Source organism: Eptesicus fuscus, chromosome 23 (assembly GCF_027574615.1).
Source record: "Eptesicus fuscus isolate TK198812 chromosome 23, DD_ASM_mEF_20220401, whole genome shotgun sequence".
NCBI lineage: Eukaryota > Metazoa > Chordata > Mammalia > Chiroptera > Vespertilionidae > Eptesicus > Eptesicus fuscus.
This window is the reverse complement of record NC_072495.1, coordinates 2,333,408-2,359,639: the sequence shown is the minus strand read 5'-3', so window position 1 is coordinate 2,359,639 and position 26,232 is coordinate 2,333,408. Positions and strand designations below refer to the sequence as shown.

Here is a 26,232-nt window from a genome sequence, read left to right as displayed (position 1 = left end):
CCAAATTATTCCGTGCAGAGAGCCACGCTGGCTTTATTCACTGGGTGTTCAATCCGCTCTCTGCTTCCTCGTCCTGTGAGCTTGTTGGATGTTAACTTTCTGAAGGTTCCTTCCTTCCTGTCAGATTTGCTCCAGGAGGATGTCTGCTATGTGACTATCTCTCGCAGGAGCCGGGACCCCCTGAGCAGCCCGGCAGCAGCCCAACACGAGGCTGGGCTCAGGCTGTCAGCTCAGTAAAGGGTATTTCTGCAATCTTGTCAGATATCTCCAAGGCTTCACGAAATGTGTTTGCCGGAAATGCTCATATCATTGTGATCCTCTCAACCTGTTAGACTATTGAAACGCAGAAGGCCATTTATGTAGCTTATTGAAAATTAATTACTTACGTTGCAAAGGGAGAAGGAAAGGGCAATGGAGAGGCAGCAGGGAGACAAAGCCAGCCCACCAAGTCCCCCCCCCCCCCCCCCGCCTTGTCATACCAAAGAGCCCCTGTGCTGAGGAGTAGAGAGAGCTGAAAAAGCTGGTATGTGATGCTTTCATACCATTCGGGGAAACCCCACTTTTCCAGTTATTTCACTAAGCTGAAATTAAGTAACCAAACCTGAAGAATAGGAATCTTTAAGACGGGGGAATAAAATAAACAAAGGAATGAAAAATCTGCTCTCCAAAACCTTTTGCTTTTCATTGACCAAATGTTTGCTTGGAAAATGGAGATGTTTTGTTTTCTTACACCTTTGTGAGAAAGCTGTGGGGTTTTGCTTCATACTCTCCATACTCGCTCTATAGGGAGAGTAGAGAAAAATGTACTTAGTCTGGAGGCAATGGGGTGAAGGGACAATTCTGAATATCAGATTTTTAGCTATTCTGAGATTTCACTTCAATATATTTTAAAAAGTGGAATAAATGTCTAAATAAAAATTTTATTAGGATACATATTTCTCCTTTATTTTGCTTTTATAGTATACAAGTTTTGTCTGACAATATAGACAACTCCTTATAATCAGGGATAGAGGGGGAATGAGGCACTATGGATAAACAAAACCCACAATATTGAAGGAATTTCACTTTGTGCTACTGTTTTAAATCTTTCTTCCCTGGGAAAACAACTAAAGAGGGAAATGGAGTATCCATGCATCTTTTTGTCTCCGTGCTTACCCATGAGGAATAGAAGTTATGAAAACACACTTAGCAGGAGGGAGACGTCCTGTAGTGATCCTATGAATTCTTGAGAGTTGGATGAAATATGTATCATTCAAGGTTCTTCTCTAATAGGAAAAGGGAATCGTTTAAAAAGGTGCATTTAGGAGAGCAATTTTGCTTTTTCCTTAAGAATTTTATATTTTCAAATGCTACTTCTAATATAATGGTTATAGGTGTTTTGAAGTACATCTTGGAGAGAATTAGCTAAACTAGCCCTGATATCTGCAGACTATCATGCAAATTTAACTCATTTTCTGCTGTTTTCCAATAAGTAATTAAAAAGAATCCCTCCTGAATTTATCTAGTCTGCTATTGTAGACCATTTGTTATAAACTCAAAGTTCTCAATGAGGTCCAGTGCTGTTACAATTACTGCACGTGTTTCAAACAGCTCCCAGATAATAACCGCCCGGAGGAAGGGCCCTTTTCTCACTAAGGCGAGGCTGTGCACACGCATGCTTGCTCTGATGTTTTAACGATGATTCATTAGCCAATAATAAGGCCCCAATTGGAACCATCAGGCCTTGGCGCCTTTGCTAGGCTTACCTTTTATTCGCTCCTCAACATTGTCTTTTCTTGAGTTGGTTTCTAGATAACTCCCAAGAGTCTCCTTTCGGTACAAAACAATATCATGAAGACAGCTGTCATTCAATTTGCTACTTGTAAAAAAGGTCCCTGAGAGAGGATGTTCTCATTGGAAACTCAAGCTGAAACAAAAAGGGTGCTATAATAAGAGATAATATGTAGTTTAAAGGTCCTTTATGTACCCCGTTCATGGTGATTAGGCAGATTAGGCACTGCCATAAAATACAGTCCCTCCATCATTATATCTCTCAAGTGTAAAGTCCTTTGCTTTCTAGTAGGCATATTGTTTCACTTCTTAAATATCTGAAACAGAAATACTATAGAAATTGATCACTGGTCCACATGGGTCTATGCAAGATCAATGTTATTGTCATTAATACAGTTGACTTCAAAGAAGCGGCAAACATTGTTTGTCATTCACTGTTTTTGTGGACTCTCTTCTGCTGGAACTGATCACTGTGAGACGACTGGAGGCCAGATGAAGGACTATTTTGATCCATTCTGTGATTTCAACTGCAAACATTTAATGAATATGCCATATGTGTGTGTGTGTGTGTGTGTGTGTGTGTGTATGTATATATAAATGTATATATATATATACATTTTTTTTTTTTTAGCCAAAGTCATTTTAGATGCCATTTGTCACTCTATTTACTTACAAAGAGTTTTGATGTTTTATAGTCTTACGCTAAAAACTTGCCTTGGGAGTAAAGATCCTTTGAAATGTTGCTTGACCATGAACTGAATTATTTAACCTGCTTTACCTACGTGTGGGCTCTTGGTCTATGTGGGAAATGCTGGAAGGGTTTAACAATGCTTAGGTTAATAGAGAAATAGTTAAGGGAAGGTTTTTAAAGTTCTGGGGAAAATGGAAATAGTATCTCTTTCATTGGTCAACATCTGAATTGCTTTATACATGTCTCTTTATCAGTGTAGTAACTAACACAGTTGCCAGATTGTACATGTTAAGAATATGATAACGTGCGTAGTAATGCAGATTTCTGACTATGGAATTAATTATGGACGTTCAGGTCTGAAAGTGAAATCCGTATTAACTACATAGTCCTCGCCCACATGTGAAACAAGGACCTATTCTTCCCACAGACAAACAATCCACCTGTGCTGCCCTTGGTGTTGAAAGGCTGGAGTTCAGACCTGGGTGCTCTTCCACTACTAGCACAGGGACTGCCCGCCTTCAGTCATGCGTCCTTTCTGGATCTCCATTTTCTCTTCTAAAAAATGGACAGTTGAACAAGAAAAACCTGTCTCAAGCTCTAAATTATTTTAAGATACTCTAATAAAAATGAAGTATTTAAAAAATTTACCCTGTCTCTTTAATATAGAAATTTGGAAGTGTCTCTATATGCATTATATTATCTTCCAGAATAAGTTTAAATTTAAGGCCATAAAAATCATTTTATCTTACCTTTCTAAGAAGTCTTCACCATGTACCCTGAAGGTTCCTCTTCTTTTATAAATATATTTTAGAAGCTACTTGAGCTGTGATTTTTCTGAAATAACTCTTCATGTATGACATGATTTTCCAAATACCAATGAAACATGAATTGTCACTTTGGTGTTTATCTTCAGATACTTGTTTTCTTTCCATATTTGCAATTCTAATTGCTTCCCGTTTAAGAGAAAGTTAAGTACAGGCAGATTTGTACCACATCATGGCTTATGGAACACGTATACAACATAGGAGTAAATCTCCAACGCTAGTCCTATGCCACCTGAGTACAAAAATAGGTCTGTCTTAAATCATTGTTAAAATTGTCCATTTCTGGATATGGTCATCTAGGGATGTAATGACAATCTAATACAAGCAAATGAGAAAACACTTCAATCATCTAGAATTATTTAAGACCTCGGAATTTTATAATGGTCATTCAATTTCAAAAGATTAAAAAAAGTACAAAATATTTATTGACATTCAGTAGTAAACTACGGAATGCTTTTGCCTTATCTAATTTTTTTGTGTAAAAGCACATATTTGATAATATTTTAAGGTATTTGTGATGGCAAAATGCCTAGCAAATTTATATACTTGGAATAAGTAGCTTTAAAAAAACATTTTTGTTATTTATTTTTTTTGAAATATGTTTTTATTGATTTCAGAAAGAGGAAGGAAGAGAGAGATAGAAACATCAATGATGGGAGAGAATTGTCCAATATCTCCCTCTTGCATGCCCCCTACTGGGGATTGAGCCTGAAATCCAGGAATGTGCCCTGACCTGGAATGGAACTGTGACCTCCTGGTTCATAGGTTGATGCTCAACCACTGAGCAACACTGGATGGGCCATTTTTATTTTTTAATTATAGTTGACATACAATATTACATTAGTTTTAGGTTATTAGGCCTTATATAACTTACTAAGTGATCATCCAGATAAATCTTATACTCATCGGACACCATACATAGTTATTACAATATTATTGACTGTATTCCCTATGCTATACTCTATATCCCCATGGCTATATTGTAACAATCAATTTGTACTTCATAATCCCTTCACCTTTTTCACTCTCACCGCCCCTCCCATCTGTCAACTGTCAAAATGTTCTCTGGATCTATGAGTCGGTTTCTGTTTTGCTTTTTCATTTATTTTGTTTGTTTTTGTGGTTTGTTGTTGTTGTTGTTGTTAATCACCACCTGAGGATATTTTTTCTTTTTTTATATATAAATATATATATATATACATAAATATACATATACATATACATATACGATTTCAGAGAGGAAGGAAGAGGGAGAAAGAGATAGAAACATCAATGATGAGAGAGAATCATCGATTGGCTGCCTCCTGTACACCTCCTACTGTGGATTGAGACTGCAACATGGGTATGTGCCCTTGATTGGAATTTATCCCGGGACCCTTCATGATCCAGGCTGACACTCTATTCACTGAGCCAAACCAGCTAAGGCATGGGGATATTTTTTCCATTGACTTTTTTTAGAGAGAGTGAAGGGAGGGTTGGGGAGAAAGAGAGAGAGAGAGAGAAAGAGAGAGAGAGAGAGAGAGAGAGAGAGAGAGAGAGAGAGAGAGAGAGAGAGAAACATCTATGTGAGAGACATTGATTGGTTGCCTCCTGCATGTGCCCAGACCAGGGCTGGGAATTGAACCTGCAACCCAGATATGTGCCCTTGACCAGGAATTGCACCCATGACCTTTCGGTGTGTGGGCTGATGCTCTAACCACTGAGAAACACCAGCAAGGGCTATTTTAAAATTTAAGTTGTCGATAGATATGTCTTTATTGCCATTTTATTGTTCATATTTTTTTATTTTTTTAAAATATATTTTATTGATTTTTCAGAGAGAGGAAGGGAGAGGGATAGAGAGCTAGAAACATCGATGAGAGAGAGACATCGACCAGTTGCCTCCTGCACACCCCCCACCGGGGGATGTGCCCGCAACCATTGTACATGCCCTTGACCGGAATCGAACCTGGGACCTTCCAGTCCGCAGACCGACGCTCTATCCACTGAGCCAAACCGGTTTCGGCTATTGTTCATATTTTTAATTGTTTTCTTCTTCTTAAAGAAGAGCCTTTAACATTTTATATAATACTGGTTTGGTGGTGATGAACTCTTTTAACTGTTTCTTGTCTGGGAAGTTCTTTATATATCCTTTGATTCTAAATGATAGCTTTCTTGGGTGGAGTATTCTTGGTTGTAGGTCTTTGCTTTTTATCACTTTGAATATTTCTTGCCACTCCCTTCTACCCTGCAGAGTTTCTGTTGAGAAATTAGTAATTAACTGCTTTTCTCTTGTTGCTTTTAAGATCTCTCTTTGTCTTTAACCTTTTGTACCTTACTTATGATGTGTCTTGGTGTGGACCTCTCTAGGTTCATCTTGTTTGGGACTCTCTGTGCTTCCTGGACTTATATGCCTACTAGAGGCCCGTGTACCAGGAGGTCCCTTGGCCTGGCCTGTGCCTTCTCGCAATCCAGAACTCCTTGGGGAATGTCAGACTGCCAGTTTCAGCCTGATCCCCGCAGGCCAGGCTGAGTGACCCCACCAGTGCACAAATCTGTGCACTGGACCTCTAGTATGCATATAAGATCTTTGGTTAATCTCTTCCGGCCCTCCCCCATACCCCCTTCCCTTTGAGATTCATCAGTCTGTTCCATGTTTCCATGCCTGTGCATTGAGCGTCTGCTCCCTGGTGGTCAGTTGCATCATAGCTACTGGTCAAACGGTCGAGTGGTCAAACAGTCACTTAGGCTTTTATATATATAGATTTCCTTCACAGGTTAGAGAAGTTTACTGTCATTATTTTTTCAAACAGGGTTTCAATTTCTTGTTTTCTCTCTTCTCTCTCCACGCCCCATGATGCAAATGTTAGTACACTTGAAGTTGTCCCAGAGGCTACTTACAGTATCCTCAATATTTTCTGGTTTCTTTTTTCTTTTTGCTGTTCTGATTGGGTGTTTTTTTGTTTGTTTGTTTTTGCTTATAATCCAAATCGCTGATTTAATTCTCATTTTCATCTACTCTACTGTTGATTCCCTGTAAATTATTCATTTGTTAGTGTATCCTTTATTTCTGACATGGTCTTTCTTTTTTTTTATTCCTCACCTGAGGATATTTTTCCATTGATTTTATTTTAGAGAGAGTGGAAGAAGAGGGAAAGACAGAGAGAAACATTGATGTGAGAGAAACACATTGATTGGTTGCTTCCTGCACATGCCCCAACCGGGGCATGGGCTGGGGAGGAGCCTGAAACTGAGGTATGTGCTCTTGACCGTAATAGAAACTGGGACCCTTCGGTCCACAGGCTGATGCTCTATCCATTGAGCCAAACCAGCTAAGGCCTCATTCTTTTTTTATGGTTTCTATGTCCTTTTCCATGCTTTTGAAATTCTCACTAAGTTCTTGTGGTTCTCACTAAGTTCCATGAGCATCCTTATAACCATTGTTTTGAACTATGTATCTGATAGTTTGCTTGCCTCCATTTCATTTAGTTCTTTTTCTTTTTCCAGAAAAAGAAAAAACGATAAAAACCATGAAGTTACCCAAAAATAAATTTATCAACTTGTGTTTCTCTCTTTTACATTCCTGGTAATAAAAAAAGTAGAGCCCTAAGTTGATAAATTTATTTTTGGGTAACTTCATGGTTTTTATCGCTTTCTCTATTTTCATTTTTTTTTCTTTTTTTCATTTAGGACCTGATTCTTAGTCTCTGCATTTTGTCTGTTTTCTATGTGTTAGGTAGACCTGCTACATCTCCCAGTCTTGTGAGAGTGGCCTTGTGTAACAGGTGTCCTGTAGGGTCCAGTGGTGCAGCCTCCCCAACATGGGTGCTCCACGTGCGCTCCTGTGTGGACTGTCCTGTTGTAGTTGATCCTTGAATGCTGTTTGCGTCATTGGGAGGGATTGAGCCCCAGGCCTATAAGTTACCAGCTACAACTACAGCAGAGGAACTTCTGTTCAGGAGTTGAGCCTATAGAGCAGGACAAGCTTCAGTGGGGCTTTGGTGCTCACCAAGTCTGCCCCTTGAGTGTGTCACTTGTGGTGGTGGTAGGGTTGTAATCTGGTGTGGTTTGAAGCTGTCCACCAGGTGCAAGGTCAGCCCTGAAACTGGCAGTCTGACATTCCCCAAGGAGTTCTGGATTGCGAGAAGGCACAGGCCAGGCCAAGGGACCTATTGGTGCACAGGCTTGGAGGTGCCCAGGAGATGCTAAGCTGTCACTGTGTCAGGCTTGGGGTAACTTGAGAGGTATGGGGTACACAAAGGCCAGATCTACTTGTTTGAGAGATTTTATAAAAGTCCAAATCATGAAGCATGAAAGGCCATTTGTATGGGAAAGCCACTTGGAAATGGCTTGGGTGGTCCCACAAGTTGGGCAGGGCAGGATCTCAGGGAATCATCAGGGTTGGGCAAAGAGTGTGAACCTGGTTGATGGAGATTCATACATAGTGCCCATCTACCAGCTCTATGGGAGGCGTGGGTCTCAGAAAAGGAACAATGGTCACTGCCAGAATTTTTTTCTGGCAGAAGATTTCCCCTTAGTTCTTTCTCTGATGCCAGACAATTCAGTTTCTCCCCTTATGCCCCTGGTTCCTTTCAAGCTGCTGCTCAGTGCTCGAGCTCAGGGGGAGTGAGTCTGAGTAAGTCCATGTGTGAGCCCTTTAAGGGGAACTGCTTGGGACTCCAGCAGCCTCTGTCTCACTCAGTCACAATCCCTGCTGGTTTTCACAGCCAGAAGTTATGGGGACCTCTCTTCCTGGCTCTGGGCTTGGGGGGCCTGGTGTGGACCTGGGAACCCTCACTCCTCAGGGGGGACCTCTGTAACTGAGACATTCCTCCCAAATTTATTTTATTTTAAAAATCTTATTGATTTTTTTACAGTGAGAGTGAGCAAGAATTAGTGTGTGCGTGTGGGCAGAGGAGAGAGAGAGAGAGAGAGAGAGAGAGAGAGAGAGAATATGAATCATCAATTTGTCATTCCACTTATTTATGCATTCATTGGTTGATTCTGGTATGTGCCCTGACTGGGGATGGAGCCTGCAACTTTAGCCTATGAGGACAATGCTCTAACCAATGGAGCTACCTGGCCAAAGCCCTCCCGACTTTAAACCACCACACATGGGCGTGGGACCAACCTGTCCCACATCTCGGCCCCTCCTACCAGGCTCACTGTGGCTTCTTCTTTAAATCCCGAGTTGTATGACTTCCATGCAGCTGGATTTCAGGTGGTTCTGAGTGATGGCTGTTCCGTCGTTTAGTTGTAGTTTTGATGTGGCTGTGGGGGGATTCAGGTACCACATTTATCTATGCCGCTGTCTTCACTGGAAGTCTGGAGTAAGTAGCTTTGACAAAGTGTGGCTCAAAGCTGCCTGAGCTGGTTCTCTCTGGACTTGGAGGATTTCTAATTAGTGTAGTGATTCTCTGTTAGACAACAAGGGAGTCTTCTACTTGAGTGGGCACATTTCCATGTATCTTCACTTCTAACTTTATTTATTTATTTTTATATTTCTTTATTATTTTTCATTGGGATACTTTTTAGAGAAAGGAGGACACAAACACACACACACATACACACACACACACAGAGAGAAAGAGAGAGAGAGAGAGAGAGAGAGAGAGAGAGAGAGAGAGAGAGAGAGAGAGAAACATTGATGTGAGAGAGAAACATTGATTGGTTGCCTCCCACATATGTTCCGACCGGGATCGAACCCATAAACTGGGTTTGTGCCCTGACCAGGAATCAAACTGCCCCTCTTGTTGTGTGGGATGACACTCCAACCAAGCAAGCCACACGGGCCAGGGCTCTTCCAAGTTCATATATAAGACCTTGGCTAAATTTAAAAATTTTGTAAATATTTTGGAAATGGTGTCTCAAAATATACTGGTTATTAGTCCAATTTGAGTACATCTTAGTAGAAACTGAAGTGTTTCTACTTTTTTAAAAAAAATATATATTTTATTGATTTTTTACAGAGAGGAAGGGAGAGGGATAGAGAGTTAGAAACATCGATGAGAGAGAAACATCGATCAGTTGCCTCCTGCACACCCCCTACTGGGGATGTGCCCGCAACCAAGGTACATGCCCTTGACCGGAATCGAACCTGGGACCCTTGATTCCGCAGGCCGACGCTCTATCCACTGAGCCAAACCGGTTAGGGCTCTACTTTTTTTATTACCAGGAATGTAAAAGAGAGAAACACAAGTTGATAAATTTATTTTTGGGTAACTTCATGGTTTTCATTGCTAAGGAAGCATACAGATTGTTTAAGAAATAAAAAGATCCAATATAAAACCCAAAGGCTTTATTCCCTGGTTCTTATTAGGCCCAAAGTTCAACTGATTTGAAAATAAATAATTAAAAAATTTCTTCCTACAAAGTACACTATGGCGCCATCATAGAATAGGGCCCACGTTTTAAATCCTATGCAGCACAAACACGGACTGCAGCCTGATGAGACGACAGGTCACCACTGACGCCGAGAGGCTGGCTGCAGCGTCCTTGCTCCGGGCCAGCCCCTGGGCACTGTGGCCCCTACACGCTACACGATGTGAAGGACTTTGAAGGCAGCCACGGCTTGCTTTTCCCTCTCGTGTCTGCTCTGCAGTATGCCCAGCAGGGAGATTTCCGGTAACGTGTCTTCTTCTGCAGCAGAGGTTGGATTTTTCTTTTCCTTTGACACCTGGTCAGCCAGATTTGAAGGTCTGGGTTTGGGGATGGTCTTAGCATATTCCAAAGCCTGAAAGCATACAGGTAACATTTTATTTGAAATGGGAATGAGCCCTGGATTCCTTAAATTAAATGTGGTCTCAGGGAATATTTACTGATAATATAAGTGAAGGCTATTGTTACAATAATGTAGTAAGATGTGGATGGACATGGAGATCAAATGGAAAATGCAAATAATACAGTATAACTTACAGCTTAAACAACATAAGCCAGCCACATAAGAATTAGCGATTTAAAGTACCTTCTGTCGTTATTTATAAAGCAGAGTCTTATTCAGTGCTTGAAAATAGACTTTCCGTGTGTTTGACCTAGTTAGCAATGGCAGTCTCGTTAAAACCAAACTTGTCACAAGGAGATATTTACAGACCTTTCTGCCCAAAGAGGACTTGTTACCAATTTAGACCAAGATTTACTCTAAAAGTCGCCCTGCCATTGTGACACCAGCTGCTCTTGCTCCTGGGCTCTCAGGAGTCTGGCAAGTACTTATTAGAGGTTAAACATTATTATTTTTCTTTTTCATATACTGTCTAAACCTGGATACTGGAAAAGGCAGTTTTTCTTCTTTTCTGAGTGATGTCAGTTCTGAAAGGCATTACAATAAAAGGATATCTCTAAATATGATTTCTAAATCTGCCTTTATATCAGTTTTATATTTTCATCAGAATTTGTTGGCTAAAACAGGAAGGAATGGTACGGAGATCTAGAAGGGAAAACCACCCTCAGAAGAGAGAAACTGCAGGCTTCTCAGTGTGTGCGGGCGACTCCTCTGTGACGCCTAAGGACAGACCTGCTGCCTGGAATCTCGTCGTGAAAAATGAATGGATTGGGGAAGAAAAGAAAAAGTGGCAGCACGGTGACTCAAGCGGATGGAGGCTGCAGGCCTGAGGAAGGAAGGCGGTAAATAAAGACATGCTGGTCTGTGAGAGAACATGTACACACTCCTGCAGGCTCCCGGGCCCGTGGCCTTCCCGGTCCTGAGCAGAGGCCTGCTGGGCAGAGCTCCGTCTCCAGGGAACCCGTTCCCTTCACGTCAGGTCCGGGTTGGAGGACTATGGCTGCGAGAGAGAATCTGTATTTTATGAAATCCTTTCTCTCGGCTAGAGGAAGCTATATGTGACCGCCCCCTGGGGAAAATGTAGGAGAATGAACTTGAGAGAAACAACGAAGGCCTTTGTTTTGACATAGGCCCCATAAACAGCACGAAAACACCATTGCCTTAAGGCTTACTTAACCGTAGAGAAAAAATCGACAGAAGAAACCACCAATCCCGATGAACTAAGAAATCATCCCTGTTTGATTTTCATTGTGTGACGATCTCGGAATACTGCAGTTAGAGGAAAGCTTGCAGATGAATAAAGGCCATAACGAACTTCAGGAAAAGTAAAAGGCTCACCTTGTCGCACCCTTGGTGTGTCTGTCACGTGACGTCCATGTTTGTGACTGGGGGGCAGCCGCAGGAACGGCAGCAGCGAAAGCATCCCCTGTGCTCACCGAGCGTGGGAACCCATTGCGTTGTGAGGCAGCAAAGGTTTCTTTCAATTCAAATCGAGAGGGACCTGCCTCTGTGGGTCTTACCTTCTGCCGAGAGATGGCAGGGCTACTCTCGGGTTTCGCTGTGGGCGGGTTTGACAGAAGGGAGCGTGTCTTCCTGTTGTACTCCTTCACTTGATTTGCGTATTCCTTTTGCTGTCTTAATTTCTGCATCTTTCAGAGAAACAAAGTGACAGTGACTGGCTGTCCTGCCAGGTTTCTGTTCTCTATTTAAAGCGTCCCTGGCATTGTCTCTCCGCCACACAGGGAGGGAGAGCAGTGAGATGGTTAAGTTGATGTTTCTCCCAGAAACAGCCTCTCCGGGGAGGGGGGGTGGAGTGGGGGGCCGAGGACATGGCTGCATAGCACACCCAGGGGTCCCTTCACAGCAGCTAAATCACATTCAGCCTCTTCTTTGTTGCATTTACCCAATTTATTTTCATTTTTGCTTCCAACTTTGAACTGTACTCTCTTTTTATGCCTTGAGTGCAAGTGCAGTTAAAACACATTAAATGAAGATCTCCTTTCACTGGCGGAAAGAGAATAAAGTGGGTGCACTTTTCATGGGCTGGACACTCTTACCCTAAGTGTCCTCCCTGCAGCCCTGTGCACAATTACCCAGACAACTCCGGGGGAAGCCCTGCACGCACACGCACGCACGGCTCTCTGCATGCGCACGCCCCACTTCTCTGCTCGGGCCTTCAAAACAGAAAGGCGGATCCGAACACAACATTGCTGAGTGATTTTATTTTACAGCAAGAGGAGCGCCCGGGTCTCTGTGACCGGTGATATTTCAGAAGTGTCTCTATTCAGAATGAGACACTTGAATGAGGGCTTGGTTCTGGGGGGCATCTTATACATTTTTGCTAAAAGACAGATGGGCAAATCCCAGCCTGAAGACACACTATATGCACGCCACACTCACTTTGTCTCTGATGGACTCAAGGTCAGGTCCAAGGCCTCCAAGCTTCACATCTCCTTTCTGATAACCTTTCAGCTTGGAACTCTAAAACACATTCACAGAGACAGTTTCTTTTAAGGACTTGTCTGCCCTCACAGTTGTCACAGCCACCACAGCAGGCGGGGGAGGGGGATGTGCGTTTCCTGACAATCCTTCCGCTCCAATGGGAGTTATTGATAATAGTTTCGTTGGTGTTTTGTAGCTGGTTAGCTAACATGTTTTCACCTTTCCACTTCTAAAATTAAAAATTTGAAATCTGAACGTCATAAATAAAAAATTTCAAGTGAGCAAAGTGCTATTTTGTTGTTAACATGTTTAATATACTGGTAACATGTACATGACCACTTTGCTGCTGCTGCTATTAATTTATATATAGTTATTTAAAATATATATTTTGATTTCATAGAGAAGGGAGGGAGATATAGAAACACCAATGATGAGGATCACTGATTGGCTGCCTCCTGCACGCCCCCTACTGGGGATCGAGCCTGCAACCCAGGCATGTGCCCTTGACCAGAATTGAACCTGGGACCCTTCAGTTCGCAGACCAATGCTCTATCCACTGAGCCAAACCAGCTAGGGCAGTAAGTCGGTTTTAATGTCAAAAGCAGCAGTTTGAAGAATATCGTAATCTGTTCTACAGTCAGGAGAGTATTTGAATTTTTCCTGCCTGTTACTGTGCTCAAGTGTCATAATCAATTGCCTCATGTTACTTCGTGCCTTCAAAGATAAAAACAGTAATAAGAGTTATGTAAAATTAATCACACCCTTTAAAATATCCAACTGACACTGAACCAAAGGAGTTTCTCTGTAGGTCATGCCTAGACTCTTACTGTCTTTTGAATATTATGACACCACTAGAGGCCTGGTGTCCGAATTCATGCACAGGTGGGGTCTGGCTGGCCCTGCCCCTGATTGGGGTGGGTGGGGCCAGCCAGGGGGAGGAGCTGTGGGTGGTTGGCCGGCCAGCCCCGCCCCCAGTTGAACTCCCAATTGAAGGACAATTTGCATATTAGCCTTTTATTATATAGGATGTTTCTATTTCTCTCTCCTTCTCCCTTCCTCTCTGCAATCAATAAAAAATACATTTTAAAAACAAACAAAAAATTGACATGCTGCTTATAGCAGATGCCCTTGTGGGGAAACTAAACCTTTTTTTTTAGTTTGTGAGTTTATTTGGTTTCCTTCCTTGGGGAGGAGAGAGGACAATGCCAAAAAGATGGCTTGGATGACAGTTCTTCTCTTGGGGCACATGCAGGTTGGTGCTGAGTTTGGTGGGAGGGGGGAAGAACAGCCACACCGAGGAGGCGACGCTGTAGGGCCGCGCGGGTACTGTCTGTACCTCAGGACCAGGCCTGGTATTCTTCTCATTTTGAAAGCTCCTGTGAATGAAGTCCTGAGGCACAATATATCCAGTGTGCCCTTTCCATAGATAGAATTTGGCAGGTAGTCCAGAGACGTAACAAACACCACCACCATTTCATCATGTCAGATACAGTAACCGGGTACAACCCCAGACCTCAGCAGTGAACTCCTGTCCACACAGGCCTCTTGACTGACTACCCGGAGGCCACACCCATTAGTGCCTCTGTTGCCATTTCCCATTTTGGAGGCTCAGAGCCAAATACTCTTTTCACAAAGACACTGAGCACCGAGTTCTGGCCCATGAAGTATGAGTGACAATTTTCTGGGTTGGGTAGAGGGGAGATCTGAGAAAGCTTTTATGTGGCCTGGGGCAGCCCACCCCTTTCCCTTTATCTCCAGTGACATGTGATGTGACTTCTGGAGTTGGAGCTTCAGAGGCAATCTTGTAGCCAGGAAAAGAAAAAAGGACAAAAGAATTATACAAACACTTGTTCTGATGTTTTGAGATGTAGAACCATTATGCTAGCAACTACTTACTTGTAGATTACCGTAGTTGTAAGAAAAATTAACCCATGTGTTTGAAATTGCTGTACATGTTAACTCTGTGACTTGTAGCTGAAGGCAAAGTTTCTATGGTACCACAACATGTCCATGGAACCCTCCATGCTGGAAAGCCAGCATCATGTGCCACTGAGGAAACACTCCTACACTGCCAGGAGTAAAAGCTCTGAAAACAGAACCTGCCCAATGAGAATGATAAACATTTAGAGTCAAAACTCCGTGCTTCGAACTCTAAAAGGTGAGAGAAGATACTTTCCTACAGAAGCCTTTGGACTACCGTAAAATCATTAAAAACCAACAACAATAAGGTGACTATTATTCATTGACTGCATTTCAAAACCATACTCTCCTTTAAGAAGGGAGTCTCCCCCCGCCCCCTGGCAAAACCACCACAGTTGTTTCTGCCCTTTGGATCTATTTGTTCATATTTTTATAAAATTGTCACCATGATACAATTTATTTAAATTTTTTTTCACTAAGCAGTTTGGCATTACACTGTATTTTGCTATCACTATTTTTTTGAAAATGTGCCTTTTCTGTTGTTGCCTACAAAAGGCATTTACAAAAATTTAAGTATAGTTAGTATATAATCTTATACTGGTTGTATTGGTTTTAGTGATTCGACATTTTTATACCTTACAAAGTGATCACCCATTAATTACAGTATTTATCTGTCACCATACCAACTTATCATAATATTATTGACTATATTCCCCTTTCCCCTTTCACCCATCCTCAACCCCCTCCCTTCTGCTTACCATCCCTTTGGTCTCTCTTTCTATGAGTGGGTTTTTTTGTTTTTGTTTTTGTTTTAAGATTCCACACACAGCCCTGGCCGGTTTGGCTCTGTGGTTAGAGCATGGGCCTGCAGACTGAAGGGTCTCAGGTTCAATTCTGATCAAGGGCACATACTTCGGTTGCAGGCTCCTCCCCTGCCTGGGCCCCGGTCAGAGCTCATGCAGGAGGCAACCAATCAGCGTGCTTCTCTCACATTGATATTTCTCTCTGTCCCTCTTTCTTCCACTTTCCCTAAAAAATCAATGGAAACATATCCTCGGGTGAGGATTAACAACAACAACAAAAAAGATTCCACATATAAGTGAAACTATAAACCATACTGTATATGTCTTTCTCTGTCTATCTTATTTCACTTGGCATAACACCCTTTAGATTCATCCAGGCTTTCACAAATAGCAAGATTTCATTTGTTTGTATTGCTGTGTAACATTCAATTGTATAATATATTACCTATATCTATACCTATATCTATATCTATCTCTGTATCTGTATCTCTCTCTCTCTCTCTCTCTCTCTCTCTCTCTCTTTCTCTTCTTCTTCTTCTTCTTCTTTATCTATTAATCTACCAATAGACACCTGGGGCGCTTCCATATCTTATCTATTGTAAATAATGCAGCAGTGAACACAGGGTACATATATCTTTTTGAATTAGTATTTTCATTTTCTTTGGATAAATATCTGGAAGTGGAATCTCAAATACTGTTGTCCACAGTGGCTGCACTAATTTGTATTCCCTACCAACAGTGCACGAGGGTTCCCCTTTTCTCCAGATCCTTGCCAACACCTGTTTGTTGACTTGATAGCCCTTCTGACTGGTGTGAGATGATATCTCATTGTGGTTTTGATTTACATTTCCCCCATGTTGAGCATCTTTTAATATGTCACTATTTGCAGGTAATGTGATACCATATATAGAACACCCTGAAGAATCCACAAAAAATTAAGAGAATTAATAAAATAATTCAGTCAAGTATCAGGATACAAAAATAATATACAGAAATCTGTTATGTTCCTAGCCTATATAATAAAAGCCTAATATGCAAATTGTCCTCTAGACTGGGAGTTCGATCAGGGGTGGGGCTGGCTGGCCAGCTGCCTGCAGCCCCTCCCCCTGGCTCTGGCTGGCTGTGGCAGGCGGCCGGGGGAAGGGAGGCCCCGGCCAGCAGCCAGCAGCCACTAGGGACCCTACCCATACATGAATTTTGTGCACTGGGCCTCTAGTGCAGTAATAATGAATAATCAGAAGAAGAAATGGTAAAAACAATACCATTCACAAGTGCATCAAAAAGAATAAAATACCTAGGAATAAACGTAACCAAGAAGGTGAAAGACCTGTACTCTGAAAACCATAAGACACTGAGGGAAAAAGTGAAGAAAACCCAAATAAATGGAATAATATGTTATGGATATATGGAACCACAAAGACCCCGAATAGCCACAGAAATCTTGAGAAAGAAAAACAAAGTTGGAAGTATCAGGCTCCCCCATCTCAAACTATACTACAAAGGTATAATAATCAAAATAGTATGGCACTTGCACAAAAATAGACATGTACATCAATGGAACAGTATAAAAAGCCAGAAATAAAGCCTCACTTATGCTGTCAACAATGTGTGACAAAGGAGGTAAAAATATACACTGTAGTAAAGATAGTCCTTTATCTGACCTTCAATTCTAAATGATAGATTTGCTGGGTAGAGTAATCTTGGTTGTAGGTTCTTACTATTCATCACTTTGAATATTTCTTGCCACTCCCTTCTGGCCTGCATAGTTTCTGTTGAGAAATCAGCTGACAGTTGTATGGGTACTCTCTTGTAGGTAACTAACCGTTTTTCTCTTGCTGCTTTTAATATTCTCTCTTTGTCTTTTGCCCTTGGCATTTTAATTATGATGTGTCTTGGTGTGGTCCTCTTTGGATTCCTTTTGTTTGGGGTTCTCTGTGCTTCCTGGACTTTGTAAGTCTATTTCTTTCACCAGGTAGGGGAAGTTTTCTGTCATTATTTCTTCAAATAGGTTTTCAATATCTTGCTCTCTCTCTTCTTTTGGCACCCCCATAATTTGGATGTTGGTACGCTTGAAGTTGTCCCAGAGGCTCCTTACACTATCTTCATATTTTTGGATTCTTTTTTCTTTTTGCTTTTATGGTTGGGTGTTTTTTGCTTCTTTGTATTTCAAATCTTTGACTTGATTCTTGGGATCCTCTAGTCTGCTATTGAATCTCTGTATATTATTCTTTATTTCAGTCAGTATATACTTAATTTTTAGTTGGTCCTTTTTCATATCCTTGAAGGTCTCACTAAATTTCTCAGAAGTTTCTAGAAGATCCTTGAGTAACCTTATAATCGTGGTTTTGAACTCTATATCCAGTCTTTTGCTTTCATCCATTTCTTTCATTTGTGACTTGTTTCTTTGTCTCCTCATTTTGGCTGCTTCCCTGTGTTTGTTTCTATGTTGTGAGTAGCTGCTAAGTCTCCTTGAGTTGATAGAGTGGCCTTGTGTGGTAGGTGTCCTATAGCGCCCAGTGGCTCAGACTCCCCAGTCATCTGAGGTGGATGCTCTTGGTTCACCCCTTTGTGGGCTGTGTGCACAGTCTTGTTGTAGTTAAGCCTTGATTGCTGTTGGTATCACTGGGAGGAATTGACCTCCAGGCCAATTGGCTGTGATGACCAGTTGTGTCTACATTGGAAGATCTGTTGTGCAGGAGACACCCTTATGGGGCAGGACTTGCTTCAGCAGGGCTTTGGTGCTCACTGAGTCTACCCCTTGAGTGTGTCTCTTATGGATATGAAGAGTTATAATCCAGTATGGTCTCACATTGACCACTGGGTACACTGGCTCTTGGATCTCCAAGGTGGTGCAAGGTCAGCCACTGTCTGGAGCCACCCAGCAGGAGCTACAGAGACATTTTCAGATTCCTCCTCTTTGTATGGGGTTTGGAAGTGCCCAGCTGAGGCCCAGTTGTGAAGCAAGGCCGGCTGCTGCTGCTGCTGCTGGGCCTTGGGCCTTTTTTTGGAAGCTCTGGGGCTCTCTGACCCAGCCGCAGTTTGACAGGTTTTAGGCAGAGAAAGGATAGGCCATTCATATGAAAAGCTGATGTGCACAGCTTGGGTGGGGTTGTAAATTGGGTGGGGGGGGGGGTCTCTGGGAATCACCAGGGCGAAGCAAACAGCAATGGCTGCCAGTCAGCCCATGCACCAGAGAGGTCCCTGGGTCTCCGCGCCCCACGTCCCCGTGCAGGAACAATGATTGCTGTGATCACCTCTGAGAGAAAGCCACCCTCGCATTCCTGTCCCGATGCCAGACAGTCCAGTTTCTCTCTGTATGTGTCTGGATCTCCCCAGAGTCTCGCCTGGAAATGGAGTTCAGAGCAGCTGGAGCTTGTATCTCCCTCCCGGTTTAAAGAGCAGCACATCCAGGTGCCAGCACTTTCCGCGCCTCCGCACCTCTTACAAGTCTCAATGAGCTTTCTTCACTCTCTAGTTGTGGAACTTCCACTCAGCCAGCTTTCCCATGGCTCTGGGTGGTAGTTGTTTTGTCTTTTAGTTGTAATTTTGATGTGGTTGTGAGAGGCAGCAAGTATAGGTGTTTTCCTATGCCACCATCTTGGTTCTCTGTACATTCTTGATCTCCATCCATTTTTAGAGTGAGTGGAAGGGAGGTGGAGAGAGAGAGAGAGAAATGTGGATGTCAGAGAGACACCGATTGGTTGCCTCCCACACACGCCCAACCACAGCCAGGATGGAGCCTGCAACCCAGGTCAGTGCCCTTGACTGGAACCAAAGCCAGGACCCTTCAGTCTGCAGGCCTATGCTCTATCCACTGAGCCAAACTGCCTATGGCTAAATGTGAATTTTATGCATAACATTCTATTGTTTAGTTATAGTTGAATTATGTAGCTATTCCTCCAGTTGTCGAACATTTAAGATGCACTAGGAACGAGTATTGTTTGTGGGCCACTCTGATGATTTCTTTGAGATAAATTAAGAGAAGTGAGATTATGTACACAAAATCACAAATATAATTAAGATTATTAATGAACTTCCATTAAAAATGTATAAGAACACTCTTTTTGAACAAAATAAATGAACAAACAAAATTGAAATAGAATCATAGACACAGAGACCAGACTGGTGATTGCCAGAAGGGAGGCCAGTGGGGGTTTGAGGTGACGGAGTTAAGAAGTCCTCATTTTGTACTTACAGCAGAGTCACGGGGATGTAAAGTACAGCACAAGCAATAGTGTCAATAACATTCTAATAACTATGTAGTACAGTGCTAGGTGGGGACTGGAACTATCAGGGGAACACTTTGTAAAGCATATGATTGTTTTATCACTATGATGTACACCTGAAACCAATCTACACTAATAAAAGAGAAACATGCAAATTACTGTCACTCCATTATGCTCAACAGCCAATCAGAGTGAGTATGCAAATTAACCTAAAAAGATGGCCACAGCCCTGCCCCCAGCCGCTCCGGGCCTGTGGGAGTTGGAGAAGTCTGGCCCCAGTGCCTGAGGCTGGCTGTGGCCCAGGAGAAGAAGAAGCTGCCTGCCCTATGATCCCAGGCTACAGCCAGCTGAAGAAGCTGCCCGCCCCATGTCATGGGGGAGATGGAGAAACCAGGCCCCAGCGCCTGAGGATGGCTGTAGCCTGGGAAATGAAGAAGCTGCCTGCCTCGTGATCCCAGACCACAGCCTGCCGGAGAAGTTGCCCACACTGTATCCCAGGGAAGACAGAGAAGCCACCCACCCTGCAGTCCCGGGCACCAGCACCTGTGGCTGGCTGTGGCCTGGGAGACAGAGAAGCCGCCCACCCGCGGTCCAGGGCACCAGCACTTGTGGCTGCAGCCCAGGCGAAGCCATCTGCCCACCATCCCCTGTGGCTGCAGCTGGCCTGGGTGCCTATGGCTGACCAGAGGGAGGGAAGCCCGGATCCCAGGTGCATGTGGCCGGCTGGAGGAGGGTATCCTGGGTCCCAGATGCGGGGTCGAGGCAGAGGTGGTTAGGGGCAATCAAGCCAGCAGGAGAGCAGTTAGGGGCAATCAGGCAGGCAGGCGAGCGGTTAGGAGCTAGCAGTTCTGGATCGTGAGAGGGATGTCCGACTGCCGGTTATCCCCTGAGGGGTCCCAGATTGGAGAGGGTGCAGACTGGGCTGAGGGACACCCTCTCTCTGTGCACAAATTTTGTGCACTGGGCCACTAGTCTATATATATAAAACCATAGTATGCAAATAGACTGAACGGCAGAACAATGGTCACTATGACGTGCGCTGACCACCAGGGGCTGTGCACAGAACATGGTGGGCATTGGCAGCAGGCGACAGAGCGCCGAGCATGGCAGGTATTGGCTGAGGTGGGATGGTGGAGCAGGTGAGTGGGGGCGCCTGACTAAGGTGGGTTGCTGGTCACTGTCATTGGGGCGAGCCTCTGGTGGTTACTGAAAATTCTTTGCTCCCGTGCACCATGGTCCCACCAGGTCCTCACACCTGCTGTCGGCACCGGCCTCACTTGCATTCACAGCCGGTGCCAGAGCTGCTGCTCACACCCGCTGCCAGTGCCTGGCGTGGGTCCCAATCACTCGGCGCTGTCAGACTGTGCAAGTGGTGGCTGCTGCCCCGATTGCCCCTTAGGAGCAGGGAGAGGTGGAGAAGCCCTCAGGGGCAGGGGGAGGTGGAGAAGCCCTCAGGGGCAATCGGGGCCAGAAGCCGACACTCGCACCCACTGATGACACCAGCCCCACTGGCACCCGCTGCTGGTGCTGCACTGTCAGCGGGTGTGAGCGGGGTCAGTGCTGTTAGTGCATGGGAGCGGCGGCAGTGGGAATGGGGCTGCCTGCAGACAGGGGACCAGGGCCCTCAGCGGGAGGGGCTGGCCGGGGGTGCGGAGGATGGGCCGAGACTCGGCCCTTTGTCCACCGCAGCCTCGCGGTCCACAGTTCCTTTCAAGGTACACAAATTTGTGCACTTGTCCCCTAGTACAAAATAGTACTAAAAGTAAACTAATTGAAAAATGTAAAAATAAAAAAAATCCTATCTAATAAAAAGGTAATATGCAAATTGACCATCACTCCAACACAAGATGGCTGCCCCATGTGGACACAAGATGGCGGCCACAAGATGGCCAGCAGGAGAGGGCAGTTGGGAGGGACCAGGCCTGCAAGGGAGGGCAGTTGTTGGCAATCAGGCCAGCAGGAGAGGGCAGTTGGGAGGGACCAGGCCTGCAAGGAAGGGCAGTTGGGGGTGATCAAGCCTGCAGGGGAGGGCAGTTAGGGGTGACCAGGCCGGCAGAGGAGGGAAGTTGGGGGCGACCGGGCCTTCAGGGAAGGGCAGTTAGGGGCAAACAGGCTGGCAGGGGAGCAGTTAGGCATCAATTAGGCTGGCAGGGGAGTGGTTAGGGGGTGATCAGGCTGGCAGGCAGAAGTGGTTAGGGGCAATCAGGAAGGCAGGCAGGCGAGCAGTTAGGAGCCAGCAGTCCTGGATTGTAAGAGGGATGTCACAGATTGGAGAGGGTGCAGGCTGGGCTGAGGGACACACACACACACACACACACACAGACACACACCGTGCACGAATTTCATGCACCGAGCCTCTAGTAAGTAATAAAAATCATATGGTATTTAAAAGGCAAAAAACAAAACCAAACCAAACCCGAATGCTCTTTTGGTCTAAACCTGGATTATCTGGGTATTATCACATTTAAAAACCTTTGTTAATTTTTAAGAGGTGAGTGAGCTCCCATCCTATATAATAAAAGGCTAAAGTGCAAATAGACCGAACGGCAGAACAACCAAACAACTGGTCGCTATGATGTGCACTGACCACCAGGGGGTGTGCACGGAACATGGCTGGTGTTGGCAGCAGGCAGCAGAGCGCAGAACATGGCGGGCATAGGCTGTGGTGGGATGGTGGAGCAGGTGAGCGGGGGCGCCAGACCAAGGCAGGGCACCGGTCACTGTCATCGGGGCCAGCCTCTGTTGGTTATTGAAAACTCTTTGCTCCATGCGCTGCAGTCCCACCCGGCACTCACACCCGCTACTGGCACCCGGTGCTGGCCCCGATCGCTCGCTCAGTGCTGTCAGCGGGTGTGAGCGGCAGCTGCTGGCACCTGCCCCAATCACAGGGCTGCAGGCAGACAGGGGACCGGGGGCTGCGGTGGGAGGGGCCAGGCCGAGACCCACCCCTGTGCCCACAGTTCCTTTGAAGGTGCACGAATTCGTGCACTGGGCCCCTAGTATCATATACTTTGCAACTGCAAATTTGTTCTTTTTCTGACATCTTCTGAACCATTGTTTTGCAATCACCAAGTTGCTGTCTATTTGCCAAAGTAAACCAGTAACAAAAGAGGAGAGAACCCCACTTGTATCCAGGTCATAGATCCAATTTGTCCTAACAGATGAGAAGTGCTGGGCCCATAATCACATTCTTCGTCTGAGCAGCTCAGCTTTAATCATCGCGCGGACTCACAGGTCCTTCGTGGGGCGTGAATAATCGCTGGCTGCTCCCCAGTCCCGGCTCCCGCTCTGGCCTGGAATAAACACGCCGTGGTTGGCGCAGAGAAACAGAGCTGGGGCCTCGCCTTGCTGACAGGCAGGAAGAGGGTGGCCCCAGGACTCTCTCCAAAGGCCACTCGCCCTGCCAGCAGCCGCCCAGCAGAGCCGCCGGGAGGGAGAGCGATGGCTAACAGAGTTTGCTCCGGTGACTGGCCATGAAAAGCCTGGATTTACTTAACTTTGGTTCAAGTCACCTTGACTGGCGCCCAGCACTGCAGTTTGTTTGATCTCTTTCCCTGGAGTCCTTTTAAGAGCTTCACTGAGATATTTCACGCAGCACAAGATTCACCCATTGAAGCTGTACAATTCGGTGGTCATTAGTCTACTCATGGAGTGGTGCGACCACCACCACAATCCGATTGTAGAACACCTTCCTCACCCTAAAAGGAAACCCCGCAGCCATTAGCAGCCGCCCCCCTTCTCCCCTACAAATCCAGCCCCAGGCACCCACTAATCTACTTTCCATCTCTTCAAAAGGCTTTTATAACAAAATAATCCCTAGACTTTACTTTGATTTACTTCTCCTTGGCTGTACAAGACTGAAAGTTCACAATAGCTCGATGCCTCCCCCCCACACACACACACCCCCCGCCCCCCAAAAAGACCAACAATGAGCCCTGTCAGGTCTCCACTCCCAGAGGCGGCGGCGCAGCTGGTCTCTGCGGGGACCTGGCTCTGGGGCGCCCGCCGGGCCGGCCTCCCAGCGGCTTCCTCTGGTTCCCTGCGGAGGTGGCACCGGGCTTTCCCGACGGAGGACGTTTGGAAGGAACTCAGGACACGTCTCCAGCCGGAGGAGCGACTTACTGTGAACTTGGGGCGACGTGTGCCCGACTGGAAACGACTGAGGAGGACATGTCCCTGCTGGGGGGGGGGGCAGGCTCTTCCTATACACCCCTCAGAGGTGAGACACAGGACAGACTGGGTCAAACACCGGGAGGGCAACGGAAGGAAGCCGCTGTGCGGCTGCTAAACTTCATCCACGGAAACCCCTTCTCGGGAGCAGCCGCGCAGCAACGCCCAGGCTGTGCGCTCAGGGGCAGCGCCCCGGGGCCTGGGGGAGCAGCGGGCCTGGGGGAGCAGCGGGCCTGGGGGAGCAGTGCTCCGGGGCCTGGGGGAGCAGCGGGCCTGGGGGAGCAGTGCTCCGGGGCCTGGGGGAGCTGCGGGCCTGGGGGAGCTGCGGGCCTGGGGGAGCAGCGGGCCTGGGGGAGCTGCGGGCCTGGGGGAGCAGCGGGCCTGGGGGAGCTGCGGGCCTGGGGGAGCTGCGGGCCTGGGGGAGCAGCGGGCCTGGGGGAGCAGCGGGCCTGGGGGAGCAGCGGGCCTGGGGGAGCTGCGGGCCTGGGGGCTGCCGTCACCTGCAGCGCGGCCGTCTCTCCCGCTGGGCTGGCGTCTGGGTTGGATGGCGCGGGCAATGCCTGGCCTCACAGCGGAAGCGAGGAGAAGGCCTATTATCCACGCACCCTCAGATTTTTAATGGGATTCAAGTGGATTCCCTCGGAGACCACAAGATTTGCTGATGAGCAAACGGGCGTGACCTGGACAGCATCCTCCTGTCTGGAGCCCGGCCACCTGCTGCCCTAGACTCGGGGCTCCGTTCCCAACCGTCGCAGCTTCTGGAACAGCTTCCGAAGGTGCTTCTGCGGACTGGTCAGAACCGGGGAAGGTGTTGGACTGGTCAGAACCGGGGAAGGTGTTGGACTGGTCAGAACCGGGGAAGGTGTTGGACTGGTCAGAACCGGGGAAGGTGTTGGACTGGTCAGAACCGGGGAAGGTGTTGGACTGGTCAGAACCGGGGAAGGTGTTGGACGGAGAAGGTGGCCCTGGAGGGGTTGTGCCATTTCCGAGGGAAGGCAGGAGGGAGGGGTTTCCAAGGGGGAGCGGCCGGGGAAGCAGCACGGGCACTCCCCCCCCCCCTGCCCGCCCCAGCCCTCCGGCCTGCGCTGCGCTGTCACCGCCTCCCTCCGCCACTGAGGAAGGAAAGGACGTCCAGCTGCTGCTTGGTCCTCGTGAGCGAAGGCTTTACATCATGTGACTTCATCACCCTCCCAAATCCACCAAGAAAGGGCAGTCCTGACTGCGCATGTGAGGAAACAGGCGCTTAGGTGAATGAGTAACTCCCCAAGCCACAGAGTCCCTGGGTGCTGGGGCGCCCGAGCCACAGAGTCCCTGGGTGCTGGGGCGCCCGAGCCACAGAGTCCCTGGGTGCTGGGGCGCCCGAGCCACAGAGTCCCTGGGTGCTGGAGCGGAGATGCGAACTGCGGTGGCTGAGTCATTACCCCACTCGCCCCGCCCAGCAAGCATGGGGGAAGCTTGCATTTTCTTTACGTCAGCACGTTCAGCAGCAGCATTTTTAGTGAAGGTGTGTGTACACTGTGCTGGTAACACTTCAGGGACTGAGTCTAGTGCAGACATGCCTTTCACATGCACGGGAAGCCAAAGGCGGCCTGTGGCCGGCCGTGTGTGGTACTTGGCCATCGGGGTGGCCTGAACCTGAGCCCCTGCCCAGGTGTGCCTGTGCCCTGACCTCCCTCTTCCCTCTGAGGACTCTTCGGGCCCGGCCCACCTGCGCGATCTGGGCCAGTGCGGGGGAATCTCTGTCTTAACGTGAGCCGAATGGCAGCCTCAGGAACGAAACTGCTACCTTCCCTGCAACAAAAGCTCCCGCTTTCAACAGCCTGCAGTGGGCAGGCCCTGACTCAGGTCCTCCCGATGGTGTGCGTGTGCGTGAGCTCCATTTAGGCGCTGCCAACACACGCTGTGGAGCCCACAGGCCCTGCCCACCTGGAGGACGTGGTGGGCCAGAGCCCTGGAGGCGCTCCCTGAAGGAACGAGCGTCTGGCTTCCTAGGCTAGTCTACAAAACTGGTGTTTATGCAGCGCTTCCGATGGTGCTAACGGTGCGGCAGAACCCGCCCTGCAATGATGTTTCTGTGTGTGTGTGTGTGGGTGGGGGGGAACGGGGTGGTTACTTTTGATCCCAGAAACACATTTCTTACAGTGAAATGGGGGTCACCCAGCTCCACGCCACGCGCCGTGGTCTCCACAGCCAAGGCAGGAACCATGGCCCCAGCAGAGCAGAGGGTGGGAGGGAGCGGAGTCAGAGTGAGGAGCCGGGAGGCCCCGTGTGGCTGTGGCTGTGGCTGTGAGGGCGTGGGGACAGGCCTGCTGGGCGGTGGGCTGGGGGAGCTGGTGACTGCACCGCAGGCCTGGGGGGGGAGGGGGGGAGGGAGGGGAGGTGGCAGGAGTGAGCTGGTGTTTCATAGCATCAGCCTCAGTCACGTCTCAGCCAGGCCAGGCTTTCTTTTCTCTTTGATGGACACAGTCTGCCTGGCCCAGCTTCCTCTGCTCCCGAAAGCCGTCCTTTCCTTTTCCTCTGAAGGCCCCGCACGAGGGCGCACGGACTTTATAGGCCTCTGCCTGGCTGCAACCTGGTCACGGTTAACATTCCTCTGTGCGCGTCCATCCCTCCGCCCCCACCCCAATGA

The 26,232-nt window shown here is 46.9% G+C and overlaps 1 protein-coding gene across 2 annotated transcripts in view; it reads right to left on the bottom strand.

Annotated features, from left to right (window-relative positions):
* Nucleotides 1-9,486: 9,486 nt before the first annotated feature.
* JHY (junctional cadherin complex regulator) overlaps nucleotides 9,487-26,232 on the bottom strand; it is a 108,483-nt gene continuing 91,737 nt past the window's right edge. Inside the window, exons 5-7 of one of the 2 annotated variants that reach the window (XM_028135773.2) lie at nucleotides 12,443-12,523; nucleotides 11,563-11,691; nucleotides 9,487-9,997 (exon numbers count right to left, since the gene is read on the bottom strand). In XM_028135773.2, coding sequence (XP_027991574.2) covers nucleotides 9,800-9,997; nucleotides 11,563-11,691; nucleotides 12,443-12,523 — 408 coding nt within the window. In that variant the 3' untranslated portion in view covers nucleotides 9,487-9,799. The remainder of the gene's footprint in view (nucleotides 9,998-11,562; nucleotides 11,692-12,442; nucleotides 12,524-26,232) is intronic. The other variant, XM_028135774.2, reaches the window with a different exon arrangement.